This window comes from Taeniopygia guttata, chromosome Z (genome assembly GCF_048771995.1).
Source record: "Taeniopygia guttata chromosome Z, bTaeGut7.mat, whole genome shotgun sequence".
Taxonomy (NCBI): Eukaryota; Metazoa; Chordata; class Aves; order Passeriformes; family Estrildidae; genus Taeniopygia; species Taeniopygia guttata.
The window spans coordinates 70756014-70778527 of record NC_133063.1 but is presented as its reverse complement, the minus strand read 5'-3'; the positions used below and the strand labels follow the sequence as shown (position 1 = coordinate 70778527).

The following is a 22514-nucleotide window of genomic DNA, read 5'->3' as shown; positions in this document are numbered from 1 at the left end:
ATCATGAAGAAGAATAGAGGGTTTTAAAACATTTGAACTCTGTGAGTTCTGGCATCTCAAGAATTACCAAGCATTGAGAAAGAGTTAGGGAGCACTGAGAAATTGAAGCGTTCTTCCTTTCAAATTGCAATACCTTTTTTGGTCAGTGTTGTATCTTGGGACAAATGGAGGTCCTTCAACCCTTCTGTCCATTGTTATTTTGAAAGAGAATATTGCTAAGAGATACTGAATGGTGGTTTGAGTGAAAACCCTGGGCAGAACAGATTGATTACATGTGTATAAGTAATAATTACACATAGAACATGGAACCATTTTTTGTGAAAGACCAGCTGGCTGTGGAAATGAACCACAGAGCTGTTTGCTAGATTCTAGGATCATGCATAGTGCACAGTCTTTTGCTGTGAATTCAGTTTGTGTTGCAGTATTGTACCCACTGTTTTTAAACTTTTGTCAGGGTATGATTCATTATTTGTCATTTGCATATTAAAATTGTATTTTCTTATAGATATCGAACTTTAAAACAGTCACAGAGAAGTTTACAGAACTTCAAAAGATGCTACTTAGTATAAGAAATACAGAAGCAGACATCTTTTCCCAAATCCAGCATCGTGACTTGTTCCTTTCTTGAATCACAACAGATATGAAGCTGATGTTTGTTTAAGTTTGTGTGTCCTGGCTGTGTGCCTTGTAAAGAAGTCTGTTCTTCCTAACATCTATATATTCACTACAAAAGGTATATCAGTCCTTCAGTTTTCTTCACTAAAACATAGAAGTGAAATATTGACTCTCTGAAAGCGGCTTCAAATGTTATGTGTTTCAAGGACAAGATTTTTGCTTTCTATGTTTTTCTGAAAGTCTCTGATTCAGTTTTAAGAATAACATGTTTATCTGTGGAAATTATAAAAAAAAAGCTATTATTAGTTATTAGCCGAAATGAATTACTATCACTCTAAAAGTACTTACTAAGACCTTTGTAGAGTTCTCTATAGGAATTTAGAATACTCTATGCTTTTCTTTATTCTAGTCATCTGTGGGTTTCAAGTTCACAAGCTGGAATCTGTGCCTAGATGTAGCCAAACATTTCTATTTTTTTTTTAATATTTCACATTTCCCACAGGATTTGATGCTAATTTGAGTGAACATGAAATTAAGAAATAATTCTAGAAATTATAGAATTTGATTTAAGGATTTTTTTTTTTTTTTTCATTTCTGTGACTCAATCTGTGAACAAACTTAATGAGCAAAGTTGTTCATTAATAATCCCTGAAATAAAATGTGACTGCTTGGCACTAGTAGTTTCATTGGAATACAAAAAATATATATAAATCATCTTTGGCTCTTAATATTCTAGTATGAGCTAGATTTTTCTTTTAGGTGAAGGGGAAAAAAACATAATAAAATATGGCATTAGTTAATCTGAAAAGCTTGAAATGACTGTTAATATCTGTGGAGTGATTATTGCATTCAATGCTCAGAAAGAAACTGAGGCTTGTTTTTCAGTTTTTAAGTACCACATATGTCTTCATCACATTTAAATTTTGGAATTTGCATGCAGATGTGATCATTATGCTGTTTTGAATCTGAGCGCAAGTATCTCACATGCATAGTCATATTGCAGATGTTACATCTCTATCATTTCTTCTTTCAGAATTGCATGCTAAAATTCTTCTGGGCGAGACCCACTGTCTTTTACCCTGTATGTTCCAGTAGGCTGATACACTCCCACCAAATTTTGAGTGAACTTAGTTGTCCCTTTCCATATGAAAAACATCTTACAAAAGGCAGAAAACAGTGAGTCATCACAGTTGTTTTCTGTACCTACATCTTGCAAAGCAGTACACACTCAAACATCTCTTAAACAACTTTGGAGGTGGGAGTTTCATCACATATGACAGTCTCAGAATTGGAAGAGGATTCCTGAGTCGCACTCAGGAACAGTATTGTTACCACCAAATCTTACTTACTGTAGTACTTATTTACATCTAGTACTCAATGCTGCAAGTGAGAGTGTTTATCTGACATGATAAAGTAATACCAGAGCCAGGACAGCTGTCATATTGGAGATAAAGCAATCCATCCATACCATCATTTCAAAACCCAATAAAATCTTCCTAAACTTTAATTTCCTCTGGTGTTAGCCACAGGAGGAGCATGGATTGACTTCAGACCCTTCACTGGAGCTGTCTGGTGTAAAGTGTGTGCCAGCACTGTGTAGCTGAATGGGAGATGAACTGCACCAGCTCTGCCTTACAGACACCATGGCTCTAGGCAGTTGACCACAGCTGAGAGCACCAGCAATTTTAAATTAATTTAACAATTCATTTAAAGAGGGAGGGGAACAAGAAGTTAATTTTGGAGCTAAAATGAAAGGAGTACTTTAAATTCTTATCTTTGCTTTTGAGAGATTGACAAATAGTTACAACTCTCTAGGGATGTGATTTTGAACAGAAGACTAAACACTGAGTGAAAGACTCCTCTGCTGAAAGAAAATTGTGAGGGAAAGGAAAAGGAAAAAAGGTTTTAAAAGGTATTTGTCTCTAAAGTAAAAATACCCAGGAAGATGAAATATGTGTTTCTTTTGAGCAACAAGCATGATCACAGTGAAACTCAGTATGAGCATTCATCTCCAGAGTCTTAAGGAAATAAACATAGCTTGTTACACTACTGGTAGAGAAATATATAGAAAGGCAAATATACAGAAAGTCAGAACCTTATTATAACTACATAAATTTATGTGCAGATGGAACAATAGAAATCACTTAGAATACTAAAGATGCAGTAAAATAAAATCAATATAAAATTAATGTCTCTATTCAACACTGCTAATAATACTAACAAAGGTGCTATTCAATTTCTAGATCATTCTGTGGGATACTGTCCTGGTTTTGCCTGCAATACACATGCTAAATATAAATTCTAGGTTTTATAGCATTTATTCTTTTTCTTGCTTCTTCTCTTCATAATTAGGATTATATACACATCAAGAGGATAGAAAACGTACATGCTTTATTGTAAAAATTATTAAACAAACATCTCATACTGCCTGAGAGTGTAGTTGTTCCCTTACTTCTCTACAACCTCCAGCTATGAGCTTTCAGTCTTATAACCTCTAAATACTAGGCCAATTGGCATGGAGCTGCTAGAACGAGCGGTAGTGGTAATTGGTAATTTTACTATTTTGCTAATACTCAGTACTTTGGCATAGTGTTAAAAGCTCAGTGCCGTTTGCCTCAGCATCTTATTGTGATCTAAAACATAGTTATTAGTCACGAATATTGATAAAATACCATGGAACTTTTAATCAGTTATTGCATGTTTGTATGTTAGTTCACCTGCATTGCCAAAATAGCAACTTGGAAATTTCTTTCTGCTTTTATCTTGGTTTTTTAGTAACTAATTTTCAGTGGTGTTTGCATAAAAAGACTGCCTGTTCAGGCCTTAAGAAGTTTGATGGCTTTGATAAGAATTAATGCTAAATGGCTTCCTTGTTCTTTCCATGATACAAGAAAATAATCATGTATTTATCTGCAAGGCTGTGTTTGCTTAGCATAAGATCTATTTTTACTATCATGGTAAAATGAATTATTATTGATGATGCATGTCTAAATTTTCCTTATACTCAGCATAAAATCTCAACAGCACTTTATGAAGCTCAGGGAGACAAGTGATATGTATGCAAGTTGACTTCAGTTACAGAGAATGTAATATTTGTCGTGTGGGGCAAAATTTGTAAATTATCTGGTTTGCTTTGGACTAGGAAGAAAAAATGAGATGCAATAACTTATGAAATGAAATGGCAGTGAATTTAGAAAATGTGACAGTTGTTTTGGCAACATGCTTAAGTGTATAAATAGTTCCATTACAGTCAGTTTCCTCAATGAGACTACTCAGTATCTTTAAGTTGGACAAATTATGTAATGAAAAAGTTTTAAAGCCATTGGAAGACAATCAAGAAATAATTTTCTGCATATGATTATTTTGAACAGAATACCTAGATTTAGGAAATATGGAGGATTTTTGTACTGTTACATGATGCTGCAGAAAGTTGAAAATAGATTTTGAATTACTTTTTTCAATGTGCCATGGTTTGAATATTACTAAATACTTTAGAAAATAAGAAATTAATTATGAATTTTTTTTAAATCTAATTTTATGAAGCTATAAAGTTCAAACTGTACCTATTTTTCACTATAATTGATACTTCTACATTCTGAAACATTTTTCAAAATCATGTTACATACATAATACCTATTTAATTTTTTTTTTACCTTAATTGGAAAGAACTTTTACCACATAGTGAAGAAAATAGGAAAGAAAAAGATCTCAGGAACCTTCTGTAGCTAATCTAATGTATTCAGAAGAAATCACTAATATCCACTGTTGACACTGGCCTTGCATGTATTGTGCATCAGTTAATTTAGCCTTACTACATGTTTGCATGATCTATAATAGATATACACTTTTACCTGACTCAAAATCATTAGAAAAATAGTCCCCAAAATTTCAGGTGATATATCCTAAACACTTGGTAATTTCTGATGTCCTGTATTAAGTTTGAATCAGGAAGCAATCACTTACAGCTTTTAGTTGGTTATATTTTTGGTTATATTTTTGGTATATTTTTTTCCATGTAGAATAAGATATTTTCTAAGGAATTTTTATCTCCTTTCCTGGAATAAAATACTTTTTCCAAATTCAAGCACAGCATAAGAGTTCTATGTGTGGTAATTTTTCGGGGAGCATTTTTAGATTTTTATTTGTGAGAAAGATGTTTCTCTTAAGCTTCTGTAAAACTGAGAGAAGCATTTATGTTGTCAGTTTTTGAAGGCCTCAGCAGGACGCTATCTTGTAAAAACATTGTTTTGTTTCTCTTTTGAGTAATTAAGTTAGTAGTAGAAGTCCACATAGCCTTACTTCCTTTGTGAGTTGCAAAGCATGATCAGCAACACACATGGAGATTTGTGAGGTATGTGCTGATCATTTCCAAGATACTTCAGGCTTTTTAGGGCAGAGGGAGATACTCAATGTGTTCAGGCAAGACCTTTGTCATGTTTCTGCAGTTGTCATCTCCATCATGTCGACTTTTGTGGAAAGCCAGCTGCTAAATGCCAAAGAGTTAGAGAATTAGAAAATGTCGGCCTAACTGATAATAGAGATGCATAAACATTTTAGGACCAAAACACAAGAGATTGTTTATTCTCAAAGTTCTTGCTAGTGGTATTTGAAGTTGTTGCTTGGTTTTTAAAGGACAGTAAGATGTTAGGATGGGAGCTTGGAGATAAAAGTGTTTATGGATGTATAGCTGCAATAGCTCATTAACACTTAAATATATCATATTAAAGGTTAAAAATCAGAAAGGATGAATATTAGGATGCATCATAATAAATAGCTTAGACAAAACTTTTCTAGAAGCACAATATTTAAAGAAAGAACACACACAAAATACTACCTATATATTGGCAAAGTACTTTCCTCATTTGCCAAAGGAGTTGGTAGTTACAGAAAAAGCAAAAACAACTAACTTCTTTTTAGAACCCCTCTTGTATTTCATATAATGGACCAGCTTCAAATACTCAAAGTAGAATGCCATAATGAAATAAAAGCAGAAAATAATTTAGCATGCACAGATTGTTTTTTAAGTCTTCTTCAGCTACAAAAAAATTCTTGGAATACTGAAATACTTTTGTGTGGTCTGAGATTTATTGTTATGTATTTGTTTAGTGATATAAATTATTTCTCAATTACTGTAACATCTGACCTGTTCCCAATTGCTTCTAAAGAGTACATATAAAAATCTTCATGCCTACCTCTCCAGCCTACAGGAGAAATAGTTCAGTCTCTTTTCTCTAAAAGACATGAGTTTTATATTGTTGTAAAATGGATGACAGATGTTACTATTAATAAATCCAAAGAGAAATAGTTCTGTTATTGAAAGCATATATAACCCTGGCCCTCTCAGTCAATTGCTTGCATTACTTCTGTAGCGTAGGGTATTCCACTGAGTTTTCATTCACCACTGGACACATTCACATCTTCTGTTACCAAGCATTCTGTTTTCTTCACTTTTTCTTCATGCAACTTATTAGATGTTAAGTCTGTTGACAAAGCTGGTGTGGAGGCTTTCTGTGGTTACACTGGTTTTGATGTACTTGACATATACAACGCTATGCTAAGCTTACTCTGTCACACTATGTCTGCTCAAAGGCAGGAACTGGCTCTACACAGCTGTTTGGCTTCATTAGCGATTCATCACAAAACCGTTTGTAATGGATTTCCAAGTAACTGACATAATATGCAACTTTCTTCTATTCTTTCTCTGTTTCTCTTCCCCTATCCCCCCTGCCCTGCCTGAGTGATGACTCTCACCCTTCTGGCAATCACACTGGACTATTCAAACATTATCCCAGCCAGCACTGAGGTCCATGACTTTCAGCTACACTGAACAGCTGTTTTTTTATATATATGCCAGTGAAGTATGAAACTGAAAGTGAAGCATCACTGTTTTTTGTTAACTGATTATCATTTTCATTTGCAGACATTTCTTCTACAAAATATCAGAACAAACCAAAGCAAAATCAACTGGAAACAACCAAGCCTCATAATTTAAAAAGATCATCAATGATTGGTGGTCTTTGATAAGATGGATAAAAGCTGGTGGGAAAATTAAACAGAAACTGTGAAAACAAAAACTTGCCTATATTATACATCAAATCAGATTAATATTTACTGTGCAAATATTTAAAAATATTATGGACCACATTTTATTTGTTATTTAAATAAATCCACTCAGACTCTAGACTAAAAAAAATTCAATTTAGACTGACAGTTTTGGATTTTGATTTCATTACCTTTTTAAGAAGTAGCGCTGAATTTCATAATTATTTAAAATAATGAAAAAGTAGTTAAAATAATTATGATGCACTTAGAGGTGTGAACCTTGATCTCAGCATATAAAAGAGTTTTTTAAAAGTAACACTTTAACATCCTATGTTCCTCTGCCCAGCCAAGATCTTATTTCAAATTACTAACAATATAAATTGTGTTTGAATTAGTCAAGTAAGTTGTAGCAATAGTTATAGCAAAGATGAGTAAATCTGATGTTGTTCTATGTTCGACATCTTATGAATGAATTCCCACATCACTCCTTATTTACAGTTCCATGAGAAATATTAGCTGTTGTTTCCAGACCAAGTGTCATGTTTAAAGTAATCTCTTTCCCTCAGTCTTCCAGAGAGCCTGCTTGAGTATGCTCTATTCAGCTCACAGTAATTCACAACACCTCTTTCAAGGCCATGTGAATATTACTGTGAAAAATGTATTGGAGGAGCACAGGACAGAAGCAAGCTCCCAGCAGATGAGAGCCTTAAGAAGTTTGATGGCTTTGATAAGAATTAATGCTAAATGGCTTCCTTGTTTTTTCCATGAGACAAGAAAATAATCATGTATTTATCTGCAATGCTGTGTTTGCTTAGCATAAGATCTATTTTTACTATCATGGTAAAATTAATTATTATTGATGATGCATGTCTAAATTTTCCTTATACTCAGCCTTGCATCACCTCTGTGCAAGCTAAAGGCAGGGCCTCTGCCGTGCTTCAGAGCATGCTGGGGTGCTGAGCATTTTCATTCACACAATAACTCAGACTACATTACCTATCATTTCTAATGGCAGCAGTCACTATTATATCGTGAAGCATATTCAATCACTGACTATTCTAAGATTATTTACTTTATTTTAGGACAGCAGCAAAATTTTAGATAGGACTCAAAGCCACAGGCCACAGTTCTAAACATTGGGTTTAGGTAACAAAATTAACCCTTGGCATCGTGAATCTTCAAGTCTTTATGGGATGAAAACCTTGAAATGTTGACTGCCTTAGCCATGTGTATACTTTAAACTGTTAATGTGAAGTTCTGTGTTAGTCCATGCTCATTAGAGGTTTTTTGTCAGCAGTGGTTATTTAACTTGCCAGAGGACTGTGGAAAGCTGGATTTTAGGCAGTGTGTATCCTCTACTAGAGAGAAAGCCCTTCTATGTCCTTCTGGACCAGAAGTCAATGGTGCTTTCCCCCTGTAGCATCCTTGTCTTTGGAATGTTGTTCTTTGGACAAAGAACTTAATTTAAGTGGTGAAACTTACCCCAAACAAAATGCAATTCATATCCACTCCCTTCTCTGCTTTTTTCTACACTTGTTCTTTTCTGCTATCAGAAAAGAACCCTGTAATAAGATAGGCATCATCTCAATATCTGAGGAAAGGAATGTTGCCAAAAGTAGTGACGCAAAAAAGTAGTGGAGGGATTCCTCCCTCGTAATTGAAGCATATGAAGAGTGAAGTTTAGAGCACACCCACTCCCTGCACAGCCAAGCAATCAGAGAAGAACTTCACCATCTACTCATAAAGGAACTACTTTCTTCCTTCTGTTAAAGGTTCATACAGTTGCAAAGATGCCATGCGTTTTAACTTCTACCAGTACTTTGTATTCTGTCTTTTGCTTATATATATTAGGAGTACCTGATACAAGGCATTGTTTTGTATCTTACATCTTCCAGCGATTTCTTAACTGATAGATATGTGTTCATAGTGGTGGAAAGACTTAAAATAAAACAAGCAAAGAAGACATAAAAATGGGAAGATACTGTGTCTGATAGGTATCTGATTACAGATACCTATCTGTAATCATGTAAGCATTATGAATATTGTAAGTAGGGTCTTCAGACCAATGAAGATGAATGCAGCATTGGATGGAGAAAAATAGTTCATATTTTGTATAAGTAACATTAGTACAACACTGAATAGTACTGAATTTCATGGAATATCTTCTTCGACTGTATTTTTCCAAAGTTAATTTTCTGTTCTAACAACATATCTCTTCTTTCCCTGTCTCTTCAGCAGTAATAGGACTTCTGTGGTGTTTTTGGGTTGGTTTTTTTTTTTTTTTTTTTTAGTACTTGCATTTGCTCTTTATTGAAATTATGCAGTAACATTCAAATTGTTACATCTGCACAGGTGAATTGTTGTGCTGGGCACCAGAAAATCATTTGAAATGCATAGACACTATCTTACTGTTGAATTCATTGCACCAAAAGGGCTTTTAACATACTGAATGAAATATCCTTTTTTAAAACTTAAGGAATACAATTTCATAACCCTTATTCCTAATTTCATTATTTCAGGGAGCTAAACAGTAGGTCTTTTGGGGCATCTATGTAACCACTTACCAAAGGAAAAATATCTTCTTTCTGTTTCTAAAATGTGCAAGTTAAATGCTGAGCTAGAAATGCAGAAAATAGTGTTGTTCTCCTTTAAAAACAATGCTTCAACAAGGTTAATTATTTTGACAAGTTGCTTTGTCAGATTCTTAAATTCTGCAGCTGTGACATTAATGCAGTTATTATATTTTATTGTTGACAATTTGAGTTACAGAGTATGTAGGCTGCATTAAAAAACATTGAGGAAGATTATGGCACTGAGGAAACAATTCCTTGAAAGCGGTGTAACATCAGCAACAGAAATGGCCCTGACAAGGAAGGAGGGAGAGGCATCCTGTGTGGTCTGAGAACTCCTTTGACAGGCTGCTCTTATTTCCTCTTTTCTCTCTTGCTCATTTGAATGGAAGAAAACAAGATGCTTCTACCCCATTCTCAAACTGAGATGTTGGAACTTGATTGTGATGATTTATTGTTTTACACTTATTAGTATTTACTGCTTTATACTGAATGAGTGTGAGCTAACTACTTACAGAAAGTGTCGTATGTATTTGCTAGTATAAATATTTTAACACTGAATACCAATGAGTAGAAAGAAGAGGAAGAAAAGGAAAATAATGGGTTTTTTTGTGTTCTGAAACAGTCAGTATATTTAGGCTACTAACATGAAAATTGTGCTCTGGTGTACATATGAACCTGCTGCTCATTTTATTATTTGCTTCATCATAAAGCTGTATATGATGTGAAAAAGTAAAGTGTAAAACAAGAACAGCCACCTTGCACTGCTTTCCCCTTGATTTTTCAAATAAAAGTAAGGAGAATGTAAAAGCACAAATATTATCAATATTAAAAATACTGACTGGATAGAGGAAGCATGTTTTTTTGTTTTCCTAATCTTGATTCTTGGCAAGCCCCAATTTAACCCTGATTTAATGTAATCTAAATCCTAACCCTGTCTGGAAACTTAAGCCTTAAATCAGAAACAGTAATCATGGAAATTCATATTACTGCCGTTTGCCGTCCTCTTGTCTTTTATTCACCAATGCAAAAAATATAGTATTTTCATTGTGAATATTTGCATATGGAAATATGTGGGATGCTATATCCTCTTTGTCCAGAGGTTTAAGTTTTCTTTTCCTAAATATATGATATCTTGCTCTTAAACCACTACATTCTCTGTCATTGTTTCATTACCTCAGACTCTGAGTCCTCTCCTTGTGTTAGTTAAGGGACATCTGGTAGAGATGCTTGGATTCCCTACTTTTTTTTTTTTTTTTTTTTTTTTTTTTTTTTTTGAGACACAGCTTTTTGTATTTCCTATTACATTCCAAACGAACAGAACAGACAGACAACCAAAATTTCAATCATAATGAAATTTGGGTATATTGATGTTCCGCTAATATGTTCTGTTCTAAGCTATGACATGCCTGTGTACAAACTGAGAATAAACACATATTTTGAGGCTTGTATTTTCATATGAGTGATGAACCTACAAATGTTAATTCTTCTCATTCAGAATGTCATTGTCAAAGCAGAGTGAGAGGTATTTCATTGTTCATGTGAGTGAGGTAGGTCACTTTGGGAAAAGCTTGCTGATTGCAGTCTAATTTTACAGATTTTGAGAACTGCTGAAAGTTGCAAATTCTTTTTTCTTTCTTAGAAGATATCTAATTTCAAAGGCTCAGTGCACTCATTTGTTAAAACAGAGAACTTATTTAAAGCTAAATGCTAATAACAATGAATGTTAACTGACTTAATGCAATGTGAAATTGCTGCTTCAACATTCATACAAATGATAATTCAGTCTAAGTGGCTCTGTGTTCTGTTATATAGACATTACTTTGCAATTTGCAGGGTAATTGCATGCAGAGCTACTAAACAAATTTGTTTTCTTTTCTATCAAAATGTGCTTTGCACATCTCTTCAGTATATGAAGATACTTTGAAATGCATGGGTTTTGATGGGATTGTATGGACAGCTGTTCTTATGTTGAATTTTTACTGATCATCTTATCAATGTCTAATTCACTTTCCTCGTGTGCTAAAATAGTGTGAAATTAAAGAGAACTCCCAACCGATACTGAGATCTATTATTCTAGTGTAGCCATTACCCTACTTTACTGATGTACACCACCACTAACTATCCATCTGTATATAGCAACTTTGAACAAAAGATCCCACAAAATAATTTATTGTGTGTTCATAATTACTTCTATTTGCCAAAATTTGCCTTGTTAAGTATTTCAGTGTGAATAATGTTTATTAACTGGCATTTCTCTGATGCTTTATATCTTTCAAATCCAATTTAATTTTTATGTATAATTAGAATTGGCTCTGGTTTTATTTTTTTTTAATTCCTCTATATGCATGTTTCTTCAATAATAGTACAGAATACTAACTTCACTGCAAAAATGGTGATTTTAGTTCCTCCCCTAGTCTCTTTGATTTTGCTGTTCTCAATCCTGTATTCAGTTCAATAGGAAGAAGAATGATTTTGAATAATACGGCCATGATGTCAAAACAGTGCAAATTATATGCTGCTGCCGTCTGGAATAGTGAAAATAAAAGCTTTATTTACACTGTTCTTTGAAATAATAAACTTAATTGTCGCAGTTTATCTTCAGTATCTATAATGTATTCTGGGAATGCTCCATGTGTGCCTTTTTATTCTGTGAGCTGCAGAATGACTAAAATTTGCCTGTGGCAAACCTATCAGTGAACCTTGAAATAGATTCACTTTCTTTTCTTCCTGAATAGAGAACTACCTTCCATTTGCACAATAAGAGTAATTGGTTTACATAAGCAAAGTTTTCAAGAGGCACAGTCAAGGGCTATGAGTATGCATTTCAGCTAGGCAGATTACACAGATTTAACTGCAGGTTAATATTCTGTTGTACATATGAATATTAACTCCAAATTCATATTCTAAAACATGGATGTTTCAATGGTGAAAATAGTTCAGGTGAAATTAAATACTTAACAAACATGTTAGCCAGTTTTCTTGGTGACTATCTGGTCTTGAGTCCTTGGTCTTGAGTCTTGGTGCTATTACCTTAACTTTATCGTCTGTAATCCAAAACCAAAGTCATAACAATTTGCTTTGGATACTTCACATTTATATTTTATATAGTAATATAATCATATTGTACTGTAACTCAGAAGACTATTCACACTATTCAGTCTTTCTTGTTAAAACATGGTTGTGATTGCTAGAGTGATTCAGTAAGGTAGCTATGCAAAATTTAAGACTTCAAGACTCAATCTGTTTCTAAAAGCTAACACTCTCCTTGCTGTCAACAGGGCCTACGCATGATCTGAAAGTAACCTTTTTATGGAAAAAAGTAGTCAAAATGTTAAGAAGCTGTGGCACAAATCCTAGTTAAATATGACTGTCTTCCTCTTTTTTTAGCTGTGTTAGAGATGCAGGTTTACCACAAAGGGTCAAAGCCATTTTTCCTGAAATACTCTTCTTTCTTTGCATCCAGCTTTTGTATATACATAGGCTTGTCAGTACACCTTCATAGCTTGGGAAGTTCAGTTCCTGAAATTTTATGAAATATAAAAATAAACCTACAAAGGAGATGCGACAGCACCTTTTTTTTTTTTTTTTTTTTTTTTTTTTTGTTAAGATGAGAGGAAATAGAGTTAAGTAATGAGCAGAACAGAATTTATAATATATACTTGTGGCATAGCCATGTTTTTTTCTATCAATACTACTTAACGATAAGTATGCTTTCTTTTTTTGGAAGAGCGTAATTTTAACTTGTGGCTATTTTCAAGATAACACTCCATCAAAATTACTGTTCACACAAAAAAACACTGAGTTTGAGCCTCTAAATGCTGTTGCATTTATAAGGGCAAGCTCATCTCTAGGACAAATGCAGCAATAAGTAAAATTGCATATTTTACATTTGTTTTAGGTATGTTTATATTGAAATCTGAATGTAAAGGCTAATGTGCTTTTTCTAATAAATTTTCTTGGAAGGGAAGCAATTACTAAACTGGCACCAGGGACATTGTTCACAGAACATAGAATCATAGAATCATAAAATTACCTGTGTTGGAAGCCCAACACATAATTAAAGATCATCTAATTCCAAACCCTCTAGAATGCACAGGGACACCTTCCACTAGATCAGATTTCTGAGCCCTATCCAACCTGACCTTGAACAATTCCTTGCCAGATTCAATTCCAGCTTCACTTAGGCCTTCCTGGCCTCATCCCTGCACAACCATACTTCATCTCTCTACTCTTCCTAGGTCACCACCCATCCTAGCTTCAACTGCCGGGGCATTTGCTTCTTTCCCTTCAGTCTGACCAGCAGTTCCCTACTCAGCCCCTCTGTTCCCTTGCCTTCCTTGCCCAGTTTCTTGCTCCTGGGGATTGCCAGTTCTTGTGCTCTGTGGAAGACTTCCTTAAAGATGTGCCAGCTCTGTTCCACTGCCTTGTCCTGAGGGAAGTCTCCCAGTGGATCTCACTGGCTATCTCCTTGAAGAGCTGAAAGTCTACTTTCCTAAAGTTCAGGGGCCTGACTTTGTTCCTTGCCTGGCCCATACCCCTCAGGACTGCAAACTCCAGCAGTGTGTGATCACTGCAGCCCAGACTCCCTCCAAGCCTGATGCTCAAGATCAGCTCACTTACACTGGTGCCCATCAGAGCCAGGATTGTATCCCCTCTGGTAGGGCTGCTGTCTGTTCCTTTGCTCCAGAAGGTATCTCTCATGTGTTCCAAGAGTCTCCTGGCTTGCCTGCAGCTTGCTATGCTGTTTTCCCAGCAGAATTTGGGGTGGTTGAAGTGCCCCAGCAGGACAAGAGCGTGTGAGCAAGATGCCTCCTGTAGCTGGAGCAAGAAGGTTTCATCAATAGGGTCCCTTTGATCAGGGGTCTGTACTTAAAGCCATCCACAAGGTTTCCTTTGTTGCCTCAGTCCCTGATCCTTACCCACAGGCTTTTGTCCTGCTCCTGGCTGCTCTTCAGAGACAGTCTTGACACTCAGTCTACCTGCTGATGTAGGGGCACCCCCTCTGCCTCTCTCTTTCCTCACCTGTCTCTTATGGAGAGCCTGTAGCCATCAATAGTCACACCCCAGTCACATCCCACCAAGTTTCAGTAATGGCAAGAAGGTGACAACTTTCCACCAGCTCCGTGGCTTCCAGATTCTGTTTGTTGTCCATTCTGGGTGCCTTACCTAAACAATGTCAAACTGATGGAATATACAGACACTTAAGAAATACTAAGAGCCATGATACAAAGCAAGGCAAGGTCATTTTGTTACATCCTCTCTTAAGGGCTCATCTAGTAATCTGCAATTGTTTCCTACATTGTTCAGATCATACACTGAAAAATAACTTCTGTAGAGTCATGCAGTGATTGGAAATTATACTAGTGCAGTACTAAATGCATTCTTTTAATGCCAACAATGAAATTCAACACCTTTAAGACAAATAACAAATTCAAAGAATGTGGCCTATTTCTAAATCACTTGTATCTGTCATCCTAAACAAAATACGTATTACATGTACAAGTCACTAAGCCACAAGGACAGAAAAATCTGACCTTTAATGGCCTCTCAAAATGACAGTACCAAATGGCTCTGAGAAGGTCAAGTCTGATTTAAATTGTTGATGAATTGGAAACTAATTGACTGGAACTGAATATTACATTGGAAGAGCAGTATATACGTAGTTTAGAACCTAGTGAGCATATTAATGATCACTAAAAAATATTTTTCTCGCCACCTCATATAAAATTTATAGAGGTACCAATATATAAAAAATTTGTAATAGTTAACTTTTCTCTTACTATGGCTGAGATGCAGTTGTTTAATGATTTGATGCTCAGCTTTGTTTCATGGAGTGATGATCTGTCATCCTTGATATTGCTAAAGTGTAAAGACAGTTGTACAAATCATGAATAAACTTAGAGGGAAAATAAGTAATTAATGTCTTAAAAATTAAATCCACCGTGATAAGCCCTCCAATTGGAAGTTTCAATATTTCTCTGGTCCATTTGATGTTGTATATCTGGGTTTATTGCCAAATACCTGAAAGCCAGGTTGGATACCAGCCACAACCATCAAAAATGTAACAGTTCTGGGTATTTGAATGTTAGATTGTGATGTTTCTCATGAAAATTTCATGAAGAGCATTCATTCAAAGACATTCTATGCCTAAGGCAGATGGATGGAATTTAATTGCCCATATTAAAAATAAGAAAGGGAGGCTCTTTACTACTCCATCCTATTAACATTCAACATAGATTATCTTTGCTGTACATTTAGGTATTTGCAAAAGGGACTCTAGGGTTTTCTGTATAAGCCAAGTAGGAAAGGTAAACGTAATAAAAATCCGGTTTTGTCACAAGTCAGATCTTGTCAGCTAATAGCCAAGACTTTTATAAGCAGACACGAAGCATACCTTTCTTTGTGAATTAGCCATAGGATAATGAATGATTTGACATTTATCAGCTGATTGGTAGAAATTCTAGTTTCAAAGAGTCATGGAAGCTTTCTGGACAGTTGTGTTCACTTTACCAAGGCCCTGGAATGGTTGGTGAATTAGGTGCACGTTATTTCTCCTCTGTTCTTCCAGTTGCAGGTATTAGCATTGAAAGAAGCAGATGGACCCACATGGTTCCATGACTAGTGTCATCATCAAAATGTTGTTTTCTTTGATAATGGGATGGCCTATAGCACCAGCTTGCTGAATGAAGGTGGGATTCAGCTCTCTCCAAGGGGGGAAGAGATTCTTTGGTGAAGGGCTATCAGGGCTTATTGATAGGAGTTTAAATGAGATATGACAGGGGAGGGAGATATCATCAGGTTTAATAGTGATAAGGTGTGGGACATGCCATCCCACACATACTAGTTAGATGGCTGAGCCAGAAAGAGCCTGGAGGGTGTATGCAGGTCAGCAGTAGGACACCTGAGGGACAGCACCAAGACATTCCAGCCACACCAGACAGAAAGTCAGCTTCATTGGGGAGCAACTTAAAACCCATTTATGCTAACACATGCAGCATGGGTGGTACTAGAGATGTGTGGATGCCTGCAGGTCTTTGACTTCAACTGGCATCATAGAGACACAGGGACCTCTCTTATGACTAGAGTGTTGGGATGAAAGAATGCAGCCACTACACATCGTATTTGAAAACTCCTGGCAATCTGGTGAAGTTCCCACCAACAGGAAAGGGGAAAACATGACCCCACTTTTAAAAAGGGAGAATAGGAAGACCAAGGAACTACAGACCAGACAGTGTCACATCAGTGCCTATAGAGTTCATGGAACAGATCCTCCTGGAAAATGTGCTAAGAGACACTGAAAATAATTAGGTGACAGCCAGCATGGTTTCACTAAAGGCAAATGATGCCTGACAAATTTAGTGGCCTTCTAGGATTGTGTTAAAGCAGTGTTGAACAAGGAAGGGCAGCAGAAATCATCTATATGGATTAGTGCAGGGCATTTGACACTCTCCCAAATGCCATCCTTGTTTCCAGACTGGAGAGGTCTGAATTTTGACAGGGGAGCTCTTGGCAGATAAAAATTGGGTGGATGATGGCACTCCTAGAGTTGCAGTCAACAGCTCAATGTCTAGTTAGCAACCAGTGTCAGCTAAGCATCCTCAGGGATTTGTATTTAGACCATTGCTACTTGGCACCTTTGTCAGCAACATGGACAGTGGGATTGAGTACTCCCTTAGCAAATTTGCCAATGACACCAAACTGTGTGGTGGGGTTGACACACTGAAGGACATGGATTGACCTTAACAGGCTTGAGAGGTGGAACCTGAGGAAGTGAAACAAGGCCAAGTGAAAGGTTCTGTACCTGTGTTGGGGTCATTCCAAAAAACAATACAGATTTCATGGAAAATGGATTGAGGTTTACCCTGGAAAGAAAGACAGGATGTTTGTGGATAAAAAGTTTGGTATGACCCTGCAATGTACACTCACAGCTCAGAAAGCCAACCTTATCCTGGGCTGCATCAAAAGAGGCATGTCCAGGAGGTCAAGGGATATGCTTCTACTCCTCTGTTCTTTTGTTGTGAGACTCACACCTGGAGTACTGTGTCCAGGTCTGGAGCCTCGAACACAAGAAAGACTTTTATTAGTTAGAATGAGTCCAGTAGAGAGCCACAAGTTGATGAGAAGTCTGGAATACCTCTTCTACAAAGAAAAGCTGGGACATTTGGGGCTGTTCAGCCAAGAAAGGAAAAGGCTCTGGAGACCTTTTTAAGCTTTCCAGTACCTAAAGGGGAGCTACAAGAAGGCTGGAGAGAAGCTTTTCAAAAGGGATAGGCAATGGGAGATTTGTCCTAAGCTAAAGGAAGATAGGTTTTGATTCAATCTTAAGAAAAGCTTTACTCTGAGGGTGGTGAGGCACTGATATACATTGCTCAGAGAGATTGTGGATCCTCCATCTCAGAAGGTGGTTCAAGACCAGGTTGTATGTCTGAGTAATTTAATGTAGTGGAAGAGATTTATGTCCATGGAAGAGGGGTCAAATGTAGATGTTGTTTGAGGTCCTAAACCATTCTGTAATTCTATGGTTATCTATGTGCACTTGTATTGCAAGCAGTTAAGTTGCTCCTGAGCAACATTACACCCCAGGAACTACAAAGAGGCTGTGTTTGCTTGGTATACATTTTTTCAGAAAAGTCTGAAGACTTATCTGACACATTTGAAAATGTGACACTTCTTAACTTAAGAGAATTAATGTTGAACAATTTCTCCTGTAAGTTTTATCCCCTAATCAATTGCATGTCAGTAATGATTAGTAAAGACATTAAATAGCATGTGGCTGGTAGTTAGTGTTCGTCCTCTTTCTTTGGTTATTTTTGATTTTCATTTCTGAATGGAATTAGTAGTATTTTGCAATAAAAATATTTTTTGCCATTGCTGTGGAATTGAGGAGCAAGATTGTGTATTTCAAACAGATTATTTTAGCTATGCAAAGCTGATTTCTGAGAAATTTCCTGATCCTATTGTGCTCTCAGTGTTACTTGCTAGCCGGTGTCGCAGTATGAAGGTCAATTACTCTTGTGCAGTATTTTTTAATATTTCAATATTAACCACACTAGCATGAGGATTTTGGGCTGTATCTGAGTATTTTAATAGACATTTTTGTATCTATTTAATATCATTGTGAGTATCGTGCCACTTTGACTTTGCTGTGCACACAGCTCCAATGTTCAGAACGTCTCAGTGTTTTGCAGTCACATAATGCATTCATCTTCACAGCACTCTCCTGTAGCAATAAAGCACTATCAAGTCCATCTGTGAGATGGACAATCAAAGCACAGGGGCAGCAGATGTTGAGCAACAACAGATAAGTAATTATGATATAAGCAAGAAACATAACTTAGGTCTTCTGAGTTAGTGGCCTGATCGTACATTACATGATGATCCTTCCTTATGTATTTCTCTGGTATAAAGAGAAGGGGTTTTCCTTAATGGTAGATTTCCTTAATGGTAGATTTGATAATGGTAATTTGATTTGATATTTCATATAAAGTAGTAAGGACTCTGGAAAGCAGGGCAATATCAGTGTTGTATGGTACAATAGTATGAATCCAGTGATTGCATGCTTGGTAGTGTATCTCATCTGATTTTATAATTATAAAGTTTATAGCCATTTTTAATGAACTTTTTCCTTTGTATCAGAGTCTTGATCAATTGATTGTTGTTTACAAACAATTAGGTGATCACTGAACTTTAAGCAGGATGATGATTTGGGCTTTCAGGCAGCACTGCACAACTGACATGAAATTCCTCAATTTGTAAATTTCTTTTTCAGAGGATCAAATTCCTCGAGGTTTTCCAACCATTGATATGGGCCCACAGCTGAAAGTGGTTGAACGAACTCGTACAGCTACCATGTTATGTGCAGCCAGTGGCAATCCTGATCCTGAAATAACTTGGTTCAAAGATTTCTTACCTGTTGACACAAGCAACAACAATGGCCGCATCAAGCAGCTACGCTCAGGTAGGGTCTCGTTACTGTTTCCACCAACGCCCAGAGTTGTTCTCTCTCACTTTTTCTTTCTTTTCTTTCTCTGCCTTTTAAAAAAAATTTTATTTATAGGTAATAATTTCTCTTTCCCCTCTCCTTTTCTGTGTTACTGAGTGTGTTGTCCATGTCTGTGATGTTGTCATAGCTTTCTATAGAGTCTGTCTCTATGTGTTTTGCAGCTTCTGTTTACTCCACATTGCTCACTGCTGTGACTGTATTTTTTGATGATTTTTTTCTTTACTGCTTTTTGCAGTACTTGATGGATCCATTTTCTCCTCTTTCTTTCTTCTTTCCTTTTAATTTTTTTTAACGAATTTATTTCAACATTGGACTTCATTCAGAAATTTCAAGGAGTACCAATGGTTATATTCATCAAAACCAAAACCTGCATTAGACACTTCAATTAAAATCTAAAATGTGTTTATTGCTGTCTTTTCCACATTTGACTTCACCAAAGATTAGCCAGTTTGGACACATCTTCTTTCCTCTCACAAATACATAAAGCACAGTACTTCTTCCCATGCAGATTTGTATCTGAAAAAAAAAAAAAAAAAAAAAAGGAAATGAAATCTTTGGGTAATCTATGGAACAAAGTTGGGGGTTTTTTTGCTGGCTGAGCATTTTTCCAACACATTTAGCCACAGTAGTGTGCGTCCACGCTAAAGCTTTATGAATCCTATATTTTCTGGATCTACAGAAGTCTGCTTTTGATGTAGATTCCAGCTTTTGCCGCTCTCTCTCTCTTTGCCCCTTGCACCTCCCTAGCAGTTCTCTCACTCTCCTCCTGCCTTAGTTTATTCTTTTGTTCTCTTTAGATTAAAAACAAAACAAAACAAAACAAATTAAGAAACATACAAACAAATATCTAAATTTACCGAGTTTAATGCTTATCCCAAAATAAGATCAGATCATGATCACTGGGATATAATGAGCTTTTTTCTTTGACAGTTGTAGTAGATATCGTTGTAGAATCTAAGTTGTTTAATCACGTGTCTTCCCAGAATTCTCAGCTTTTGACCTGTCCTGTGATGTTAAATCGTCTTGTTAACCTACTTTTTGCTTGTTGTCAGCAGAACTGTGTAAATTAACCTTCTGTTAATGTAAATTAAGATTTTTTTCACATGTGACATAGATGATTTAGTATATAAAGCTTTAACTGAAAACTTTGTACCAAATTATAAGGAATATAATAATATTTTTATGCTGTCTTTCTTCTCTCCGTATTTAAATCTCCAGAATCTATTGGTAAGTGCTTAGTTCTGAAGCGCACTTCACCCCCACTAATTTCCATATTCAGACTATTATGATTATGATAATTATTATATGATTAGTATTATTATTCTTAAAATGCATGGCATGCATTTTACTAACAGTCAGTGTAGTCACCAGACCCCTATAGTGGCGCACACGCACACCTCCACAGAAATGTTGTCTTATCAGTCATAGCAACACCTAAAAGAGACAGTACACATGTATCACATGGATCTAGAATAGTAAATGCCATAATCCAGCCTAAACTACAGTGTTTGTTTTGAGATAGACTTCAGTATATCCTCTTTTTATATATATATAGATACATATATATATATATTTAAATAGAGTTTCCAATATTTTTCTAAAATATGTCATAAGTACAGCTTTGTAAAGTTTTCTTTAAGTATTTGAGGACTACTTGATACATTTCTAACCCTATATAACCGAACGTCTAAGAACTCAGATGCTGCTCTGAGAATGGCAGTGCAGCCAATTATAGCCTTTTTGCCCTTTGTGGTACAATGCAACTTGCTTTTATAACCTGATAATACTATCTAATATATTCCTGTTTTAACAGTATAGTAATTCAAGTTTCTCTTAAGACCTTATTTAATTCTGTAAATCTAATTTGATTCTTCTTCCAAAGCCCTAGCCTCCTTCTTCTCGTACTAATGCTTCTTCTTTCTAATCTTATTTGCATTCATATTATCCACCCAGGTGGTACACCAATAAGAGGTAAGAGTGCTGAACTAACGTTCACAGAATGATCTTACTCATTCTTTCTGTCCTTTCATCCCTCTCATCTTTGTCCTGTTTTTGGTTTTGTTTTGCTTTGTTTTCCATAAGGAAAAAACAAAACAAAATAAAAACCATGGAAATGTCCATCATCTGATTTTCTTTTTCCTTTGTCCTGTTTGGTTATGATCAGTGACTCTCATATTGTGACTTTTCTTTCTTCACATTGCCTTTTCCTTTCCCCTTTTCATTTGTCCATTAAAAAAAAAAATAAAAAAATTGTGATATGCTTCAAAGAAAGCATATCGAGGTCTCCTGGCCATAGCCCAGTCACAGCGTACCATTTGTCCCTCTTTTTTCTTTTTCTTCTTCTTCTTCTCCTTTTTCTTCTTCTTCTTTTTCTTCTTTTTTCTTTTTCTTCTTTTTTTTTCTTCTTTTTTTCCTTCCTCTTTTTTTTTGTCCAACTGGAGCAAAAAAAGATCATTTTTTTTCTTCCTTAGCTGTTCTTTTCCTGGACCAAAGCCAAGATGGTCTGGAGAACAGTAGCAGACATGCAGAAGACAACATGGACTATCTTCTTTTTGTCTTATCTTTCATAAAAGGTTTTTTGTGTTGTTCTTCTTCAATCCTTTTTTTTCTTTAACTTCATAAAATTGAAAATTATGTATTTCCCCCCCCCCCCCCCAAAAGAATTACAGAAATGTTTTTTCCCTTTATTGTGGTTTTACCTTTTTTTTTTTTTGGTTGTTGTAGTTTTTTTTTTTTTTAAATTCTCTCACCTCTGGATTTTTGGATCTTCTAATCTACAGGTTTTGGAAATGAAAGGTTACTGACTCATTATTCTTGGTGGTATGTGGTATTGTTGGTTTTTGATTCTCTAGCAAAACTGTTTACTTCTTTTGTAATTCTTGTTTTGTATTTTTCTTGGGTTTTGTGACACCACACTGCTAATCCCACTTGTGGATTTTGATGGGTGTCTCAGGAGGGGCCCTCCTATGGTCCTCAGCAGTGGTTGGTTGGTTCTTCCTTGTTGGCGTAGACCATGCTTTTGAAATTTTTTGTCTTCTAATTCAACTGCTCTTTGTTTTTCAGCAAACGTACTTTAAGATTGTAAGTTGCGGAAAACTGTCTTTCTTTTCTTATCAATCTGCATGTCTTAAAGGAGTTTTATTTCTTTAAAATAATATTTTGATAATTGTAAATGACTAATACAATTTCTTTTTTTTTAATTCAAGCAGCCTTTTTGTTCTTGCTGCGCATTTTTGGCTTTCTTCAGCAGAAGATTTCTTGAAGTCTGTCCTGCTTTTTTA

General features: G+C 35.7%; 1 protein-coding gene across 30 annotated transcripts in view; it reads left to right on the top strand.

Annotated features, from left to right (window-relative positions):
- PTPRD (protein tyrosine phosphatase receptor type D) overlaps nt 1-22514 on the top strand; it is a 1149749-nt gene that overhangs the window by 988091 nt on the left and 139144 nt on the right. For 16 of the 30 annotated variants that reach the window (XM_072921655.1, XM_072921648.1, XM_072921647.1 and 13 more), the window contains one exon: nt 19000-19188. In XM_072921655.1, coding sequence (XP_072777756.1) covers nt 19000-19188 — 189 coding nt within the window. 30 annotated transcript variants of the gene reach the window in all.